Here is a 19,436-nt window from a genome sequence, read left to right on the forward strand (position 1 = left end):
CTTCTCTGGTTCCTCCAAATCCCCTCTCGACTGCACAAGCGGACTAACCGTTTCTTTCCACTCAAACCATACAGTATATCCGTCTAGCATTTCTCTGAGGGACGACATGTTGGCGGTGCTGAATTGCTTGATGAACGGTGGAGAACTATGAGAAAAGGCTACTTGAAGCTGAAATTATTTAAATACTTCTATAATATCATTCAGAATCCCACTGAGTCTGTGTAGAATGACAGGTTCAAATGTGACAATGTGAGGTGAGGTGTTGTTGAATAGAGCAATAGACCAGTAAGTTATGATATTACAGTGTCACCTGGTGGTAGCTAGTGTTCATTGCAGCCACAAATCCAGACTGCAGATACAGTAAAGGGATCTGGAAGCGCAAAAAAAGAAAGCAGAACAACAGCGTCGAAATAAATTATAAGATAAATAATCTTTATTTGACATGTCTTTCATATATATAAAATTATGTATCCACAATTAATATTACCAAGGCGTTTACAGAGAATTCTTTCTCAGTAGTGGGTGCAAAGCTCCAGCCGGTTTGTGCGCAGGCAGAAAGACAAGACAGCTGTCCAGAACGAACGGATCATCTCAGGACCACTGTGCTCGAGAGCGAATGAAGGGAAACGTTACTACAATCTTTTCTTTGCTTTTCTGATTGTCAGCCTTTCGAAAGTGTTCGTTACAAACAATCAACTACGTTTCAGAATGAAAACATTCAGTATTGTTTGATGAAAACGGTATGTAGCAGAAGCACAAACAAAATGGAATTGAAAAAGATTTACAAAGTGGACGTCCAACTTTCTGCATTAAGTTACACACAGACATTTCATATCTCTGGAGGCACATGTACCCACACCAAGCCCTTCATAAGCCAGTATTGACTACTGGACGTCACTGTGTAAACCACACGCTGTTCCTTTACCAGAACAATCAAACAAACAAAACAGACAAAAAAGAAAAACTAAAAGTCCTCAGACATTCAAACCCATTTATAGTTGCAAAAATGAATGATCATTAGTACAATTATTTTTATTTTACAACTCCTAAGCTAAATTGAAAAGACACAGAAACCCCTGCAACCTTTAAAAACAAACGGTAACAATGAATAAACAAACTACTATTCTACAAAATATTCTCCATCTTCAGTTACTTGAATGCAGAGAAAAAAAAAAAGGAAAAAAAAAAGAGTTTTGGACTGTTTTCTTCCGGGTGGTGATGTTTCATTTAAGTCATTATTAAAAAATTAAATATACTGTATAGGTTATTAATTACAGTAACAAGATTCCATGCAATCAGGTATTTCAATTTTTTTCTTCTGTACAGAGTTCAAGAGATCAGTAGTTATTAGCAAGGCTGTACAAGCCAACACTTTCTATTGGCGCAGATGCTAGTGTGATGAATATGAGCGGCCTTACTGCCTCGTGTCAATACGCTGACCCTAAAGTTATATGGTAATACGTTACCATTGGAATAGCTACAGGTGTGAGACACAGAGCTTGCCTGTTTTAAATAGCATTTACATCACTCACATTTATTACTGGCAAAACGGATGATTCTAGACTGCGACGAAAGGATGCTCACGCCATCATAGCTAACAAGCGGACACAGACTCTTCACACTGCGGTTTTACCACGGCAAGCATAATGACACCAGGCACAGGCGTAGTTGGTTTGCCAATTTGTCTGAAAACAGCACACCAGCATTTCCCAACAGATCGATGAAGGCATATCATACCCTTAACAGCAAAACTGACAAACTAAACCACCTGGGTTCTTTCAGTCAAATACATTATTATTACTTTATTAAAAACAAAAACAAAAAAGAAAGAAAAAGTAGCAGAATTCATCAAGATTGCAAGAAAAGCACTAGCGGTAAAGAGTCCTCCGTCTGCGGACATGTTCGGCAAGCATGTAAGACCCACTGCGTAAAGGATGTTTGTGTGTTCATGATGACGACGATTTCAAACTCAACCAAAATGTAGAATATGGAGGACGAAAAACAAGAGCAAATGGAAAAAAAGCCATTTGGCAGCATACAGTATTAAAGGATGAAAAGGTCCAGCTAAGGACTGCAGATGTTAAACGGCTGTGATTACTGTGATTTACTCGGATAAGACGCTACAGGGAAGAAGCGAGTGAAAGTACATTCAAGTGAGAGCCCTTCACTCCGTAATGAGTGGGCAATGTGTTTGTGTCTGTGTGTAGGAGTGAGTCAGATAATGTTAAACAAGCAATGCTGTGGACCTCGTCTGCCCTTCACGTCAATGAACAAATCCCTTTCTTTCCTCCTCTTCCCTTTCAGAATATTCAAAACCTGCCATTGATATTAATACTTACAGCACGTGACAGGACGCTCCATGTTTGGATTGATTTACTTGCAGCAGAAAGTTACTAGTGTTCAACTGGAGTTCACTCTACAGAACAGAGGAGGTGAAGAGGAGGACAACTCTGGGATACATCAATTCACATGCTCACTTTGTGTTTACAAATGAAAGAATATGAATATTCAATATGAAAGAAGAAAAAAAAAAAGACTGTTTTGAAATATTTTACAGCTAAAATGAAGTCCTGGGCCTATTATTAAAAAATCTGCTGCCAGGTTTAGCCTTGTGTAAACAGTTATCTAAAGGAAATGTATAGCTAAGAGAAGGACCTCTCAGCACTGAAGGTGGCAACCCTGTATGTAAAGAAGAGAGAAAGGAGAGAGAAAAAGAGAAACTGGAGATGACCACTTAAAGAAACTGGCCATTCTGTCCAAACAAACATTCACACGTTAAAAGACGCCCATGGTGCCATCTTCATCCTCTCTTTTTCAATTTCAGTCTCTTTACATTGTTTATAGTTAAATGTTTTTCTATGGCCAAATTATGATTCATCGTCCCCCTGTGAATTTAACCCGTAATACCCAAATGCTTAACCTCAAACCTCCTTTCTTCTCCCTCAAGTGCACCAGTAACTGCCATACTATGTACAGAAAGTGTGTTGAAAGCTAAAAAGCAAGATAAAAGAAAACAGTCACACAACCGACATGATTGAATTAGGCCCATGCACATGCCAGCACACACACACACACACACACACACACAGACCTAATGTCTGGCTTTCTTACAAACACACACACACGCACACACAGAGTAACAAACTACAAGCCCTGCTTGTTTTAGTGGTGGCTGGACATGCAGCGGAGACACGGGAGGACTGATGATGAGGAGTCTGATGACGCTTGTGTGAATGTGTGCGCATGGGGTGCAGTCTTAAAAGATCAGAGGAAATAGGCAGGTGGGTGCGTGTGTTCATGTGTATATGGAGGAAGTTGTCCTAGAATTTCAGCTGCCGACTCTTCCTGTACCTTTCCTCCTCTTCACCTGCAAAAGGCCAAAATGAGAGCGAGAGAGAGAGAGAGAGAGAGAGGGAGGGAGAGAGAGGGAGAGAGAGAGAGAGAGGGAGGGAGGGAGAGAGAGAGAGAGAGAGAGAGAGAGAGAGAGAGAGAGAGAGAGAGAGAGAGAGAGAGAGAGAGAGAGAGAGAGAGAGAGAGAGAGAGAGAGAGAGAGAGAGAGAGAGAGGGATTTTTATAGTGCCTTCAGGAAATTAAGACCAAAAGAATAAAGGTGATTTTGAAATGGACAGGCCATAGTTAAAGAAAATACCTTTTTAAAGATGAGAGGAGAAAGTTAAACTGCCGGAGGAGAAACAGATCAGAAGAAACAAACAATAAATGACAGAGTCAATATAAAAGAGACAGAAGCATTGACTGGAATATTATGAACATTCATATCAAGGACAGCGACAACACTTTAGCCACACAAAAAGAGGGAAGCATGTTCCTGTAAACAGGCTGTACCTTCTAAGTGGTGGCGGGAGATATACTTGAGTGCCTCATCCAATAGGATGACAGGAATTGAGATCTTGAGGACTACAATCCATTGGGAATAATGCAGTGGAGTTACCTGGAAGATCAGCTGGGAAACACAAGATAAGACAAAATGAGAAACATAACATGCAGGGATGCAATCTCATCAGGTGTGCAACAGAGGCCAAAGAGGCGACCCGGGGGGCATATCCCATCTTTAAAATGTGCAGTTACAGTCAGTTTTATCAAAAAAAAACTTTAGGATGACCATGGCACTCTTTTGAATTAAAAAGGCTTTATTATCAGATGGCTACATACAAAAAAATCTTTTAAAAAAAACTCTCCAGCGTGTTTCGGCCCATGCCTTGCTCAAGGAGAGCAACACAACAAACTCAACAACACATGCATGCAATTTCATTCATTAAGACATCTGATTAGTTAACAGTAGTCATGTGATCAACATCTCTTTGCGGCATTAAACATTCACCAATACATTTCCAAACTCAGAAACTTACAGTGCACTACATTGGACTTTGTTTACAGTCAGTTTTACATGAAGATATAGGGGGAACAACTCACCACATTTTTATTTATTTTTTAAATCTCTACTTCAGTTGTTCTGGAACTGATTTAATATGACTACACAATACAACTACTACCAATAGCAGTTCATTTATTATTATTAACAGTAACAACAATAACAATTATTATTATTGCTTTTATTGTTTTTAAAATATATGAAATATTTATTTTATTTGATTAAATTACAAATTACTATAATACTAGGCTATTGAACTGTAGAGAAAAAAAAGGTATTTAATAATAATAATAGTTATTATTTTGCAGTACAAAAGTAAAACATTGCTAATGTTTTTGGCTGTCTTAATTTCTTTGCTTTCAAACGTTAAACCATAGAACGTTTATTTTTTGAAAAACCGCAGCCTCTCTTTTGCTGACAATAGATTTAGAAATTATAGTATAAATTTAGTAAATGATTAATGATTGTTTAAATGAGTTAATGATTCTCATTTTTGGGTAAACATTCCCTTTAAATGCTTAAATATGCACTAGTCTTCATGTCTCATTAATCTTTAGGTTTTTTTTTTAGGTTTATTCCACTAGGTGTTTTTGAGGTTCAATCCATCATTTGTACCATTATATAATATATTAAATCTAACTGTATAGTGACAGAAAAAGAGATATTTCCAATATATATGACTCACCGGTAGAGGCTCCACATACAGGATGAGGAAGTGTAGAGACAAGGAAAGGATTATGGCTCCCAGCAGCCATATATTCACCCAGGGTGGCATCCTCAGCAGAGACTGATTCTCTGACAGGCTGAATGAGAGAAGAGTTGGTATAAATAAGTTATTTAAGACCCAGGGCACTGACTGAGACCAAGTAGTCATTTAGGTTATGCTCACATTAAAAAAATGACATAATGCACTTAATAGAGGAACAGTCCTCCTGAGCAACCAGGCTGTAAATGCCTTGATGAAGGCCACAATCTTTGAGGGACCAACCCAGATATTTAACCACCAGTCATATTTTATTGAAGTGAGAAGAATGGAAGTAGCAAAAATGACAACAATAACATACAAAATATATAAAACAATAACAACAAAAAAGATTTATTTTAAGAAAATGAACTTGAGAGCTGTTACAGACCCAGCACTACTCAACCGAGCTCATGAGACATCTAAAGTGTGCTTTAAAGAAACTACTTAGACATATTGAAAGAACACAGTTGATGCAATGCCATCACCATGGCTGCAGATCTTACCTGTTAAGAGAGTTGAACATCTCTATGGTAACAAGCACAGAGAGAGCCATGGTGGTGGGGTAACGTGACTCAAAGACCTCACAGTTAATGCCCTCAAACATGGGGTTGTCTTCTGTACACTGCATGAAGTGCCGCTACAGATGAGAAAAAAAAAAAACAAACAAAAAAAAAACAGTAATATTAGCACCACTAGCCATCTTGAAGATCTTTAGCTACATTTCAAATGGTGATCTTCAAGTGTTTGTTTTCTTAGTTTCACAGTGGCTATTAATAATACAGAAAGGCTGTGTTTCAGTACATCTAATAATAACAGATGCAACATTTATAAAGACAGGAAATCATTTGACCCATTGATGGCAGTCATTGTGACCTCTGAAGGGCTTAGTTACGAAATTAAGACTCATTAGCATTGCAATATTAAGGTTGTTCTGCAAAATAATAATAATAACAATTATTAGAATTATTATTAATAATAAATACTTAATTTTTACTATACAGTTCAATAGTATTATTAAAAACAATAATAATTGTTATTAATAATTATAAATTAACTACTATTAGTAGTAGTTCAGAGGTCAAACATAAACGTAATGTACAGTATAGGGTCTCACTGTTGATAAACTCACCAGCTGATAAAAGGACACCTGTGGCCCTTCCTCATCATACAAATACCACCAGGTAGCAGCACTGACAGTGCCTAGACCCACATATCCTAGAAAAACAAGAGTAAAAGCCTGTTAATTGGTTAACGGTAAGTTCCCTTACTCTATATAGTGGAAATCTGTAATAGATCTAATGGGACATTTCATATAATTTTACAGTAAAATACTTTTTAAGCTTTTGGAACTGAAATAGAAGAAGTCATCCTATAATATACAGTGAAAAACTGTAAATTGACATTCCCAGAATTCTCTGTTTTCATTGAAGGTTTCAATAACGCTTTCTTATGATGTTTATTGCATTATTTTAGTGTCATGTGAGTGACCATGATGCCGTTTTGTATGTGTGCATGACACCGTGGCATCTTCTTTTTACCTCAGTGGAAAAGCTAAACTATGATTTATAATGTGGCTTTCTCTTTACCACAAGTGTTTTTGTCAGTATATTATAAATGTAAAAAATAAATTGTAATAATTTGGTATATTAACATTACTTCAGATAACATATTTTTCTTTTTTTTTTCTTTTTCTTACAGTGTAGAGCTGATTTACAGTTTTCAGGGAAAATCTGTAGGTGAACTAATGTGGCAAAAACAAAATGACAATAATATTAGATTCTATGAAATAACCAAGATATTGGGCTAACCTCCGATGGCCAGGTATCTGAAGAAGAGCCAGCCGGAGATAAGAGGCTCCTTAGGATTTCGGGGGGGCTTGTCCATGATGTCCAGGTCAGGGGGATTGAAGCCCAGGGCAGTGGCCGGCAGACCATCCGTTACCAGGTTCACCCACAACAGCTGGACAGGGATCAAAGCCTCAGGCAGGCCAAGGATGGCTGTCAGGAAAATACTGTGAGAGGGGGAAAAACGGGAACTCGCATGAGTGTAAATGTGGTTGGGATACTGAAGCACTAAACAAATCAGGCTCTCACTCACCACACCACCTCTCCCACGTTGGAGGAGATGAGGTAACGGATAAACTGCTTCATGTTGTTGTAGATGGCTCGTCCCTCCTCCACTGCGGCCACGATGGTGGAGAAGTTATCATCAGAGAGCACCATCTCGGAGGCGGACTTGGCTACAGCGGTGCCTGAGCCCATGGCGATGCCAATTTCAGCCTTTTTTAAGGCAGGGGCATCATTCACGCCATCTCCAGTCTGAAAGTGAGATGGGAGGAAGGAACAGAGTGAAGGATAAGGGTTAGTGGATACTCATGGGCTTTTCACACAACACTTAACATTTGCTAAGCCCTAAGCCCCACTTATAAACCGTGACTGACCCGCTGGATAAACTGAATTGTGGCATATCATCAGATAAGCTTTTGCTCTATTCTAATGCACCTCTACGAATGTTCAGTGTGTTGGATCATTTCTGTATAATTCAGTAAAAGCTATACAAGGAATGCATGTATTTTTTTCCAAATCTTAAAACAAATCTGCACGCTAAGGATTAAACAAAGTGTCAGCCGTCTTTCCTGAAGGAAAATGTATAACATCAGAAATAAATCAATAATTTTATTCAGCAATAATGCATTAAATTAATCAAAAGTAGCAGTAAAAACATTTACAAAATTCTAAAAGATTTAAATAAAAGATTAACTTCATATTCTTCAAACAATCTTGTGGAAAATAATGCATCGTGGTAACCACAGAAATATTAAACATTTTCAACATTGATAATAATAAGAAGAAGAAATGTTTCTTGAGCACCAAATCATATTAGAATGATTTCTGAAGGGTCTTGTGACACTGATGACTGGAGTAATGATGATGAAAATCAGCTTTGTCATCATAGGAATAAATTACATTTTAAAATACATTAAAATAGGAAACAGCTATTTTAAATTGCAATCATATTTCACAGTATTATTGATTTTACTGTATTTCTGAACAAATAAATGCAAACTAGCTGAGCATGAGAGTAACATTAATCAGGTTACTATGTAATTTAACTATTTAAAGAGCTATAAAATTAAAATGTTTGAAATGTCACACTTCATTCCAGAAAACACAAATAATATTCACCAAATTTTGCCACATAATGAATACGTTTTACTGAAAAATCATTGTTCTAGAAACATCCAATTCACTTCTATGGTATGTTCTGTAAAGCTTGTCTGAGTTAGCAACAGCAACCAAAGGGGGGTGGAGCTTATCAAAGGGTCAATTTAAAGTATATTAGTTTATACGGTGGATTAAAGTAAAGATTTAATCCACACTGAGCTGAGAGAACTAATGATCAAAAGGTCAATTTTATTCACTCTTAGGTAAAAGTGTATTACAGGCTGGGGATTAAACAGGAGTCAAGTAGAAGAAGCAAAGCAGCTTCTGTCATGTCACTGATGTCTGGGAAATACCTCAAGTCCCTAAACGATAAACAGACACATGCTGAGCTGAAGCTGGGGGCGACAGCGTGTGAACAGGAAGAGCACAGACATGCTCTCATAACTCCAGCAGGGAAAATCAGCGTAAAATACAAGGCTGTCTGTCTCTGAGAGATGTACAGTAGGTGCTGCAGCATATTATTGCTAAGAGACTGGAGAGTAGAATCAGAGACTTCATCCTTCTTATGATCCCAGATTGTATGATTGTCACCTTCAATCGTATTAACAGCCCAAGTCTGTGACAACAATGATCACATGCTGTAATTGGTGGTGGTAATGAAACATTTTATTTTACTCAAACCAAATGTATAGCAATTAGATTTTACAATAACGTTAAATGTAAGGTTAATGCCTAATAATTCCTGGTCTCATGTTAATTTGAATTAAAAAGGTTTGAGTGTAGGGCCTAAAATGAACTTTTTCCACACTAATTGGTGGGTGAATTGAGAAAATGTACGGGCCATGATAGTGAACTTACAGTACATCCGGTAGGTCAGACTATCGTTCTTACAATTCAATTTAAAACATTTATTATGTTGTATGTTGTAGCTCCTAATAAAGTAACCAATTGATGACTGACTTTCACTTTTTTCAGGCCAGTTTTTACTACCATTTGGTGGTTGGCAAATGTTTATTTCGGACTCTCTTTTGGTGTTTCAACGGTTATTTTTTTTGAGGACCTTTTGTGAAACCAGCCACTAACCACTATATCTCACCATCGCTGTGATCTCATCAAAGGACTGTAGATAAGCAACAATCTTTGACTTGTGTGCAGGCTCGACACGGGCGAAGCACCGTGCTCTTTTCACAGCCTCTCGCTGGGCCTCTGGAGTCAGGTCATCGAACTCTCTACCCGTGTAGGCCCTTCCTTCCACATCTTCATCCTCTTTGAAAATGCCGATGCGTCTGCAAATGGCCACGGCGGTGCCCTTGTTGTCCCCGGTGATCATGATGACACGTATACCGGCCTTACTGCACAGCTTCACTGAGCCAATCACCTCCTTTCTGGGCGGATCCAACATCCCCACACAGCCAACGAAGGTGAGATTTGACTAAACAGATGAACAAATTTTGCATGTAATCCAAGACATATAAATTTACATGTACAGTGGCAGGAGACTTAATCCACATGCAAAATGTATGAACAAAAGCAATACCAGAAAAAGAAGTGGAATCTACAAACAAATATATATCATTTTTATGTATGTATATATATATATATATATATATATATATATATATATATATATATATATATATATATATATATATTGCTTCAATAACTGACAATTGTTAATAAATATAATTTTTAATAACAACTAATTAAAAATTGTAACTAATTAATAATTGTTTTAATACATCATTTTAAACCCAACAAAATTCTATTTGAGAAGTGTCCTTGTGTTATCTTGCTTTAAAATAAACCTCTTGTTGTTTTGCTATGTAACGGAATGGAACTGTTATATTTTTTGTGTCACTGTACATTATAGTATACATAGCGAAAAACTATTGTACAGATGTGTATAAAGATTTTACACAACATCCAAACTCTCTCACCTCATACTCTGAGAACTTGACAGCGTTTTCCAGGTCCATTTTGTCATCAGGAGGAGGAGCGTCTCGTGTGGCCAAAGCCAAGCAGCGCAGTGTGTCTCTGCCTGACCCCCAGTCTCTAATAGTGCTCATCAGCTCCTCCTTCACTGCCATGGTCAACGGGATACGGTCTTTACCAACACGCACATACTGACAACGGTCAATCACGCTCTCTGGAGCACCCTACATACAGAAAGAATGAAAGGAGAACCAGGTGTGATGCAAAGTTTACTGAAGGTATTTATAGATGTCCGATGTTCAGTGTTGGGGGTAACGCAAGTTACGTAATCAGATTGCTTTTTTTTTTTAAAGTAATGCATTACTTCTAAATCTACAACAAAATATTTGAGTTACGTTTTCAAATAAGTAACTCAAGTAACTTTGTTTTCCCAATTATTGACTGGCAGGCTATCCCATCCCCATTTTGAGAGAAATCAGGAGTGAGGCAGAGGCGCTGTGTAAACATGAAAGATATTGTAGTTATAGACTAAATGTCCGCATGCTTTATTCATCTCACTTGCACAAAAACATTCAGTATTACTCAAAATTAATAAAAACATTGAAATACAAAGTCAGAATATTATGCAAATCTGCAATAGTTAAATACAATAAAACAAACCTACTTTATGTATTTAATCTCACTTTTTAACCAATGTCTTTGCTGCTGACTCTCGATGAGCCAATTAAACTATAATAAAGCAAAATTAACTTGACATAAACATCACATTTGTGTTTTCTTTATTGCTGAGGAGTGTTTAACTTTCTTCTCCTGCATCCTATTTGTCTGCAATCCAGAATGGCAGCACAGCTGAAAGGTTTGTTTGAGAAGCACCCTCTACTGTACAGGTGTGAATTTGCATTTCCTTTTGCATTTGCACCTTTGGTGCGAAAGGGCCTTTATATTTGCCAAACATAGAACCTTTTTTTTATTTACTAAAACACAAAAAAGCAAGACCAGCCCAGATGAGAGAAAGTAACACAAAAATAATGTAATGCATTACTTTCCATAAAAGTAACTAAGTAATGCAATATTGTAAAGCATTGCTTTTTAAAAGTAATTTTCCCCAAAACCGCCACTGTTTTTGGATGTGTTTAAATACCTTGACAAACATCTTGCTCTGAGAGTTTGAGCCATTGGGAGTGCAGTACACAGACATGGACTTCCTGTCTCTGGAAAACTCCAGTGTGAATTTTTTCTGCATGAGTTTTCTGATAATCTAGGGGGAAGAAGGAAAGAAAAAGAGATTAAGAGAGAATGAGAGATGTTACATTAAACAGAAGTGAAACACTCTCTGCTATCAGTGTGCATGTATGTTGGGTAAGATGCCCTGCACTCTCTCAGCTGTTTTCTAGGGTTGCCTTCAGACAAGTTTGTAGTCAGCAGTCAAGCCCAGGTGGTTGGAGAAGAGTCTCATACACATAACTGACAGACTCTATGCAACACTGCAGTAGTTTTCTCAAAAAGTGTTTAGACATTAATTACAGTAGCAACAGAAAATTTCAAAATATGTTTGAAACTAACTGCAAGGTTAAACAATTAGGCATCTCTGCATATAACTTTTTATTTTAAAAAAAAGTACACAACATTTAATGAAAAAAGCATTCAAAAGTTGGTAGGATATTTTAATGTGTTTAAAAGACGTCTCTTATACTCACAAAGGCTACATTTATTTAATAATAATACAGTAAACAGTAATATTGTGAAATATTAGTACAACTCAAAATAACAGTTTTCTATTTTAATATATTTGAATTTATTCCTGTGATGGAAAAGCTGAATTTTCAGTTGCAATTACTCTTGAAACATTTCTAAATTGCTTAATATTTTTGTAGAAACCATGATACATTTTTGCAGATTCTTTGATGAATAGAAAGTTAAATAGAAAGTTCAAATGAACAGCATTTATTTGAAATATAAATATTTTGTATTAATAATTTTACTGTAACGTTTGCACAATTTAATGTGTCCTTGCTGATTAAAAGTATTAATTTCTTAAAAAAAAAAAAAATCTTATTGACCCCAAACTTTTAAATTGTAGTGTACATATTTCTACCACAAATAAAAATATATTTTGCTAAAAATAGAAACTGATCATCCCCCATAATTTTCTGTTATGTATTCACTTTTGAAAATAAATAAATAAAATCAAATAACCACAAAAAAATATGCAAGAGAAACATTCAGTGATGCAAGAGCATCATTTTGCCACTAGGTGGAAACCACCTCCATCACATGAGAAAAGAGAGCCTTTACACTGGCCTACCTACTTACTCTGTTGCTGTCTCTGTCTGTGGCTCTGTTTTATATTGGGATCAGATGATCTACTCAGTCATTCTACAGATGTTTAGATAAGGCATGCATGTGTGAGAGAAAACCAGTGTCTCCCATTTCCAGCTTATCTGAGAACACGACGTCATTCCTCAGCAGGTTTCCTGTGTTCTCAATCCTCAACAAAAAAAACATCTAACTCCCTATTACATCAATTAATGCGCCCATCCAACCATCTGACATCTTTGAAAGTTACCACCAATATGTAGAGACAGAAGAAATGTCTCTTTTTTGTTTCCATAGGGCAGTGAAGTTTTGGATCACAGTGGAAAGTTTAGATAACCAGGCGAGTGTATGAAGAGGTTATCTAAATATTATGCTTTTCCTCTGGGAGTCTGTGTGACTAAGTTTCTTTTTTTGGAGAGAAGAAGGATTAAGGGGTCAGCAGAATAAAGAAAGTGGTGCTGGTCATTCACTCTTTCAGAGAAAAATGATCCCCGTAGGGAAAAAGGAGAGGGGGATCAAGACTAGTCCACTGTTCCAATGTTTTTATTTTGTCCCAGTGGTCTTTCACATCATACTTACACCAATTGGTATGCGTGCATAAAGTTTAACAACTTGTGTGAGTGTTTGTGTGTTAGAGACATTTCCCATCATGTTTTCAGGGTTTTAGTGAAAATCATTGTTTATATGCAAGAGAAACACGTGCACACGCACACATATTCGTGCTGTCATTGAATTAAAAAAACGTACCTAATTAAATCGCACATTTTTCTGTAATTGCTATTATTCACACCTAACATTAACGTTTTTTATATAGATTTTTATGTTGTAATAATTTGAAAGCTATCAATTTTAACATTTATTAGGCTTTACAAAATATAACATTTAATTTAAGTGAACTTAAAAAATCTTCACATAAATCAGGAGTATTTTGTAATAAATGCCACATTTATCTGTGCCCTTCAATATATCAGGACTCAATTTTCCTATTGGCCCAGTCAGATTCCCTTTCGATACGGTTCACGCTTGCTTCAGTTTCTGATGCTTATTGGGAAAACTCAGTTTTCTCCGAATACTGAAGCCTGATTGGTTCACGCCTTTCAGCCCGCCAAAAAGGGCGGGGCCGATTGCCTATTTAAGTCGTGCTGAAAACCATTTTTGTGAAAATGTTTCTCCTTCAAGCGCGATGATAATCTTGCTGACTCTGAAGAGAAGAAAGAAGCCTTCTGCTCGCCATAGAACAAGCCTGAAGCAGGGTATTAAAGGCGCTTTCACACTTGCAACTCACTCAGCGTTTCTCCCCTGCGGCCATCCAGAAATTACTCAGAGCAAATTTCACGATCTAAAAGAGCAAATTCAAGTGTCGTTTGCTTCAAAATGACGAGCCATGAGTGTGGCTCATAGAGGGCTCCTCTGCATCCCTCGGATGAACACACTGAGTGTATAACTTGCCTGGGACACGCCCACGCTGAGGTTGCACTCATGGAGACCAACTGCTCTCGCACGGGCGAGCATGGGTCTCGCACTGCTGCGCTCTGGGACCGCTTTCTTTAAAGCGAGCAACCTGCCTTGCACGCTCTCCCGTTGTCTTCCCTGCTCGAGCAGAGACGGAAGAAACAGTGGAGCCGTGGGGCGGAGCAACCAGACTGTAGTTAGCTCATGTCGGCCCAGCGCCCACGTGCCTCACTCTCCCCTCAGCATGACGATTCACAAGTGCTCTTCACCCGCGAAGACCAGCACCCCTCACTTTGTGCAAGCGCCATGGTTTCTTTTGGCGGCTCCGAGGAGGGCTTTGACGACAGTATGTCGCTAGCTGCTTCTGAGGCAGAGGACTGGGTGAACTCTGGCGATGACTCCACCCCCGGCCTCTAAAAGAGACAGACACAGCCAGGCCTCAGCAGGACTCGGAGCTTATCAGCGTCCTTACAAAGGCTGTAGAAGAGTTGGGCTTAAAGTGGTCAACCCCAGAGGAGCCCGCCCGCAGCTGCCTCTGCCCGCCCACTGCCCTCGGCTGGAAGACCAAGGTGGCCCATCCCTCTAAGCCGTGCAGAGCTAAGCCAGAGCGTACGCCGCGAGTGGCCAAGCTGGATCCGGATGGCTTTGTGGAGCTTTTTACAGCAGCCCAGAAGTAGTCACAGGCGATGTGCCACTTCCTGCCAAGACGGGCCAGTTCTTCCTCTGCCTCGAGTCACCCTAAGTCGTTGTCAACTCAGCAGTGGTCCGCATGATCTGAAGCATTTTTGGGCAAGCAGATGTGGACCGCTTTGCATCGAAAGAGAACTCCTACTGCCCGATGTTCTTTGCAAAGGAGAAGGCACATTAGCCAACAGGTGGCCTCCTCTGCAACAGGAATGAGCAGTGAGTAGCTTGCTAATGCTACTGCGCCTACATGAGATGCAACGCTGCCGCTCCTCAGTCAAAAAATTGTGATGAAAATGGCTTTCAGCGTGACATAAATAGGCTGTCGGCCCCACCCTTTTCAGCGGGCTGAAAGGCCATTTGTCTGTGCAGGTGCAACAGCAGCAGGTTTATTAGGCTGCTGTCACTTTAAGACCTGCCACACATGATGCAGATCTGACACGCATCCCATTTTCTCACATTTCTACGTTAATTTCAGACTTCATTTAACTCATTTAACTGTGCTTGCAAGGATACTCGACAGAACGGACATGTCTTCATTTCTTGTCTTCCACCACTGACCAAACTTTATGAGCTCTAATATTTCTTCTGAAGCTTCAAATATCTATCTCTCCATTTATCGTTTTTCATCACAAACTCTCCGGTTATGTTCTCTTTTATTGCAGTCTGTCTCATATCCTGGTGGACACCATGGCTCCCTTCTTACCAAGTTACAAGCTGCAGCTCGGTCCACTTTGCTAAGTCCAGAGAGATCCGTTTTAAACACGTTCATCTTCTCAACCAGCGTTGTGAGCGCAGTTTCCGTGGCCTCGCCCACTTTCTCGTACACTCCTTTAGCCTGCGGGACAGCATAAGCACAAACAACATGAAGTATATGGCACTTGCATAATCATTAAAACATAAGACTAGAGTCATGCACTCACTTCAGAAATGATTGGTACTGTGCAGTTTAAATGTCGCATGAAAGCAATGGACCATACGAGTATGTACAGTAACAAAGAAATCCAACTTCATCTAACTCTGTACAAGTGCAGCAACAAAGCATGTCCTATTATAACATTTTAAATAATTTCTATATAGGGTTCTTAACATTTTTGTCCAGCTAATTTTCATGACTTTCCCAGTCATTCTTGATTACTGGATGATAAATTATTTTTATGAAAAGCACATGACCGTTTCCTAAGGCTGTTTGGGTTTTGATTCTTACTGTAGGTACTGTTAAACTATATACATTCAATGCAAATCAATTTAGAAAATGCATGTACTGTACACTAGTGTTCAAAATGTTGGGGCTTTTTAGATGTTTTAATGTTTTTGAAAGAAGTAACTTGTGCTCGCCAATGATGCATTTATTTGATCAAAAATACAGTAAAAACAATAATATAGTGAAATTTAATTATAATTTAAAATAACTGTTTTCATTTTAAAATATATTTTAAAATGTAATTAAATTCCTGTGATGGCAAAGCTAATTTTTTTAGCATCATTACAGTCTTCAGTCTCACATGATTCTTCAGAAATCATTCTAATAATAATTAGCTGCTCAAGAAAGATTTCTTATTATCAATGTTGAAAACAGTTCTGCTAAATATTTTTGTGGAAACCATGATTTCTTTGATGGAAAAAGAACAGCATTTATTTAAAATGGAAAGCTTTTGTAACAATATAAATGTCTAAATGACTCATTTATAAACAGTAGAATATTGTAAAATGGATTTTTTTTTTTTAAATGACATTTCCAAGACTATAAATCACAATTTTAAATTTATATAATATTTCCTGGTTTTCCATGACTGTGGGAATCTGATTTGTAACTGTAATGGCTGCACCTAAAGATCATGGGCTGTCACTATTCCTCGATTAAATTAGAGTACTCGATTTAAAAAAATCCTCGATTGTAATTTACCCATGTCGAGTAACCGGCAAAATCCGGGAAGTGGCGTTTCCACAGAAAAGAATCCATTAACAGCATTATTAGACCGATTTCTAAGGCTGCTAAAATATTAAAACCATTAAAAAAAAACATACTACAGCATAGATATTTTATTTAAAGTCATTTTAAAAGCTATTGTTTGCTTAGGTCTGTTTTTATTACTACAAAAAAATCCGATTAATCATCAAAATAATCGGCCGATGACTCGATTACCAAAATAATCGTTAGTGATAGCCCTAACAGTGTGCTCTATGAAAATCCCAGGCTAACATTTGTTACTCATCATTCAAACACATGGCTCCTGTGTTAACATCTATAATGGTTTATTAGATTCACAGTTCGCTTTAAGGATGGTGGTCAACTCTGTCCTGAAATTTGCATTATTCCAGGAAGCAGGGTGCTGTGGTAGTGAAACATGACATTTACTCAGCTAGCGATTATTTATCCTATTAAAAACATGGTCAGATTAAAGTAATAAGACTTTTTTAAAAATATTTGCTTGATATTGCTGATTTAGTGGCGTCCTTTAACTTTAACATTAGATTGGGTGCCTTTAACAACAAAGTACGCTTTAAAAATCTTCAGCTTGTCCTAACTTGCACTGTCCTTTACCCTACCCGTCAACCACGGAAAACGCTATGATATTATGCAACAGTAACCATGATACCATGGAAATGGCACAGAGGTGAGAAATACAAGCCAAATGCACAAAACAAGCAAATTAAAAAGCTGTCTGTCCCTAAAGAAAACAGGGTGAATAGTTAGCACTTCAGCAATGAGAGTAGGACACTGAACAAGACTCATTTTGTTAAACTCAGAAGGGTGAATATGGCATCCAAGGCTTGGATGCAGGAGAAGATCCACGCACACAACTGACCTCATTATAGTCCAGCGAAGAGTCGTTGCACAGGGAGCAGACAGTAGCCAGTTCCACTAGACCATCATAATCTCCACACTGCACAGGCTTGTCAGCTTTCAGCCTAAGGGAGAGACAGTTATTGCAAGATAAAGGGATGTAAATACAAACTAAGTATCCAGAATGAGTATTAGATTATTTGGAGGAGGTAAAAATGACAAGATGTTTTGGAAAGGATCAAGGACTCAGAGTTTGTTTGTGTGTGCTCTTACACTTGTCCCTCCGGAGCATAGGTTGAGCCGGTGATGGTGAACTCATGCAGGGAGCAGCTGGTGTCATCAGCCTTATTAACCACAAACATCTAAGAGAGACAGAAGTGAGATAGGGAGAGAGACAGCATGAGAAACATGGAGATTAACGAAACATACTGCACATCAGGGTTACAAATTCTTTTGGACATTTCATTTCTATGACTTCTTTACAGTTGTTCATGATTATTGGATTAGGATTTTTGTTTCTGAGATTGCACTCAGAAAATGTATAAAATATGATATATATATATAAAAAAATTATACATTCATAATTTTATAAAGTAACCTTAACATTTTGTACATATATACATTACTATTCAAAGTTTAGGGTCGGGAAAACTTATGATAAAAAAAAAAGTCTCTTATGCTCACCAAGGCTGCATTTATTATAACAAAAATATAATGATGATTTTATTTTTTCAAGATTTTCTGGTAATTAGAAAGTTCGAAAGAACATTTATTTAAATTAAATAAAAAAAAATAAAAAAAAATTGTTTTTTTTACAATGTGAAAGTCTTTACTGTCCCTTTTGATCAATTTAATGCTTCCTTGCTTAATAAAAGAACTCCAAACTTTTGAATGTAATAAGGATAAGAATAAGAATAATATTAAATATAAAAACTACTGGCCAAATGGGCTAGCAGAAAATAAAAATCTTATTGTTGAGCCTTGTATCCAGAAACAAAATATGTTGTCCACTATAGAAACTTTCTTGACTTCAATGTTTTATTCATTTCCAAAACATCCGCAGGCCAGGAAAAGTCCATTTTAAAATTCCTTGATATTCCCAGGTTTTCCATGAGGAAATCCTGGCACATAAAGTTCTAAATGCTTATAAGTTTACCATTTAAAAGTGGTTCTTGTAATTAAATAAGTTGGAAAAACAAACTCCACAACTGTGCCTAAGAAAACATGGTTAAAAGAAGAACAAGAAAATAAGTTCTCCAAGGCATCTGAAAATAGTTACAAACCCCAATTGCATTAAAAAAAAAAAAAAACACAGCAGCAAAGAAAAAAACAACCACCACCAACTGACAGTAGTGACTCCACCCAATCAGCTCTGGGGTTTCCCTCATCCCCGGCCAATCAGAGGCAAAGCAATGATGTCATAATGCACTGGGTAGGTTCCTGTGTGTTTAGTGCCCTGGTCTTAGACTTCCATAAGGCCTTCAAAACGGTTGAACATCATTTCATATATTCGGCCCTAAAAAATTGTTTTTGGTGATTTCTTTATTAATTCCATTTAAAACTTTATATTCTAATGCAAATTGTTTCAATCAAGCCGCATATTGGCACCTCACCCAGATTCAATCTCAATCATGGTATCAGACAGGGATGCCATATTTCCCCATATTTATTTATTTTACTCACAACTTCTTGCAGATGATATTAAACAGAGCCCTTTAAGAGGTATCATTGCTGCTGGCAGGGAAATTATCATTAGTCAATTGGCAGACGATACCATTCTTTTTTTAAAAGATGCAGGAGTTTAGCCCTTAAGATTATCCATACATTCTCTAAAGCTTCAGGGCTTTACCTGAATATAAATAATAATTTTCTGTCAATTTGAAATATTCCCATTAAAGATGAAATCACATATTTAGGTATTAAGATTGTAAAGAATGAAGAGGATGGTTATGAACTCAACTGAAA

At 37.5% G+C, this 19,436-nt stretch overlaps 1 protein-coding gene across 2 annotated transcripts in view; it reads right to left on the bottom strand.

Annotated features, from left to right (window-relative positions):
* Positions 1–412: 412 nt before the first annotated feature.
* Positions 413–19,436, bottom strand: part of atp2a3 (ATPase sarcoplasmic/endoplasmic reticulum Ca2+ transporting 3) — a 62,479-nt gene continuing 43,455 nt past the window's right edge. Inside the window, exons 9-22 of one of the 2 annotated variants that reach the window (XM_079871378.1) lie at positions 17,745–17,833; positions 17,494–17,596; positions 15,390–15,521; positions 11,373–11,489; positions 10,237–10,455; positions 9,396–9,731; positions 7,233–7,453; positions 6,944–7,146; positions 6,265–6,350; positions 5,639–5,772; positions 5,076–5,193; positions 3,844–3,961; positions 3,650–3,678; positions 413–3,367 (exon numbers count right to left, since the gene is read on the bottom strand). In XM_079871378.1, the coding sequence (XP_079727504.1) occupies positions 3,674–3,678; positions 3,844–3,961; positions 5,076–5,193; positions 5,639–5,772; positions 6,265–6,350; positions 6,944–7,146; positions 7,233–7,453; positions 9,396–9,731; positions 10,237–10,455; positions 11,373–11,489; positions 15,390–15,521; positions 17,494–17,596; positions 17,745–17,833 (1,881 nt within the window). In that variant the 3' untranslated portion in view covers positions 413–3,367; positions 3,650–3,673. The remainder of the gene's footprint in view (positions 3,368–3,649; positions 3,679–3,843; positions 3,962–5,075; positions 5,194–5,638; positions 5,773–6,264; positions 6,351–6,943; positions 7,147–7,232; positions 7,454–9,395; positions 9,732–10,236; positions 10,456–11,372; positions 11,490–15,389; positions 15,522–17,493; positions 17,597–17,744; positions 17,834–19,436) is intronic. The other variant, XM_079871377.1, reaches the window with a different exon arrangement.

Source organism: Squalius cephalus (assembly GCF_949319135.1).
Source record: "Squalius cephalus genome assembly, chromosome: 5".
NCBI classification, from domain to species: Eukaryota; Metazoa; Chordata; class Actinopteri; order Cypriniformes; family Leuciscidae; genus Squalius; species Squalius cephalus.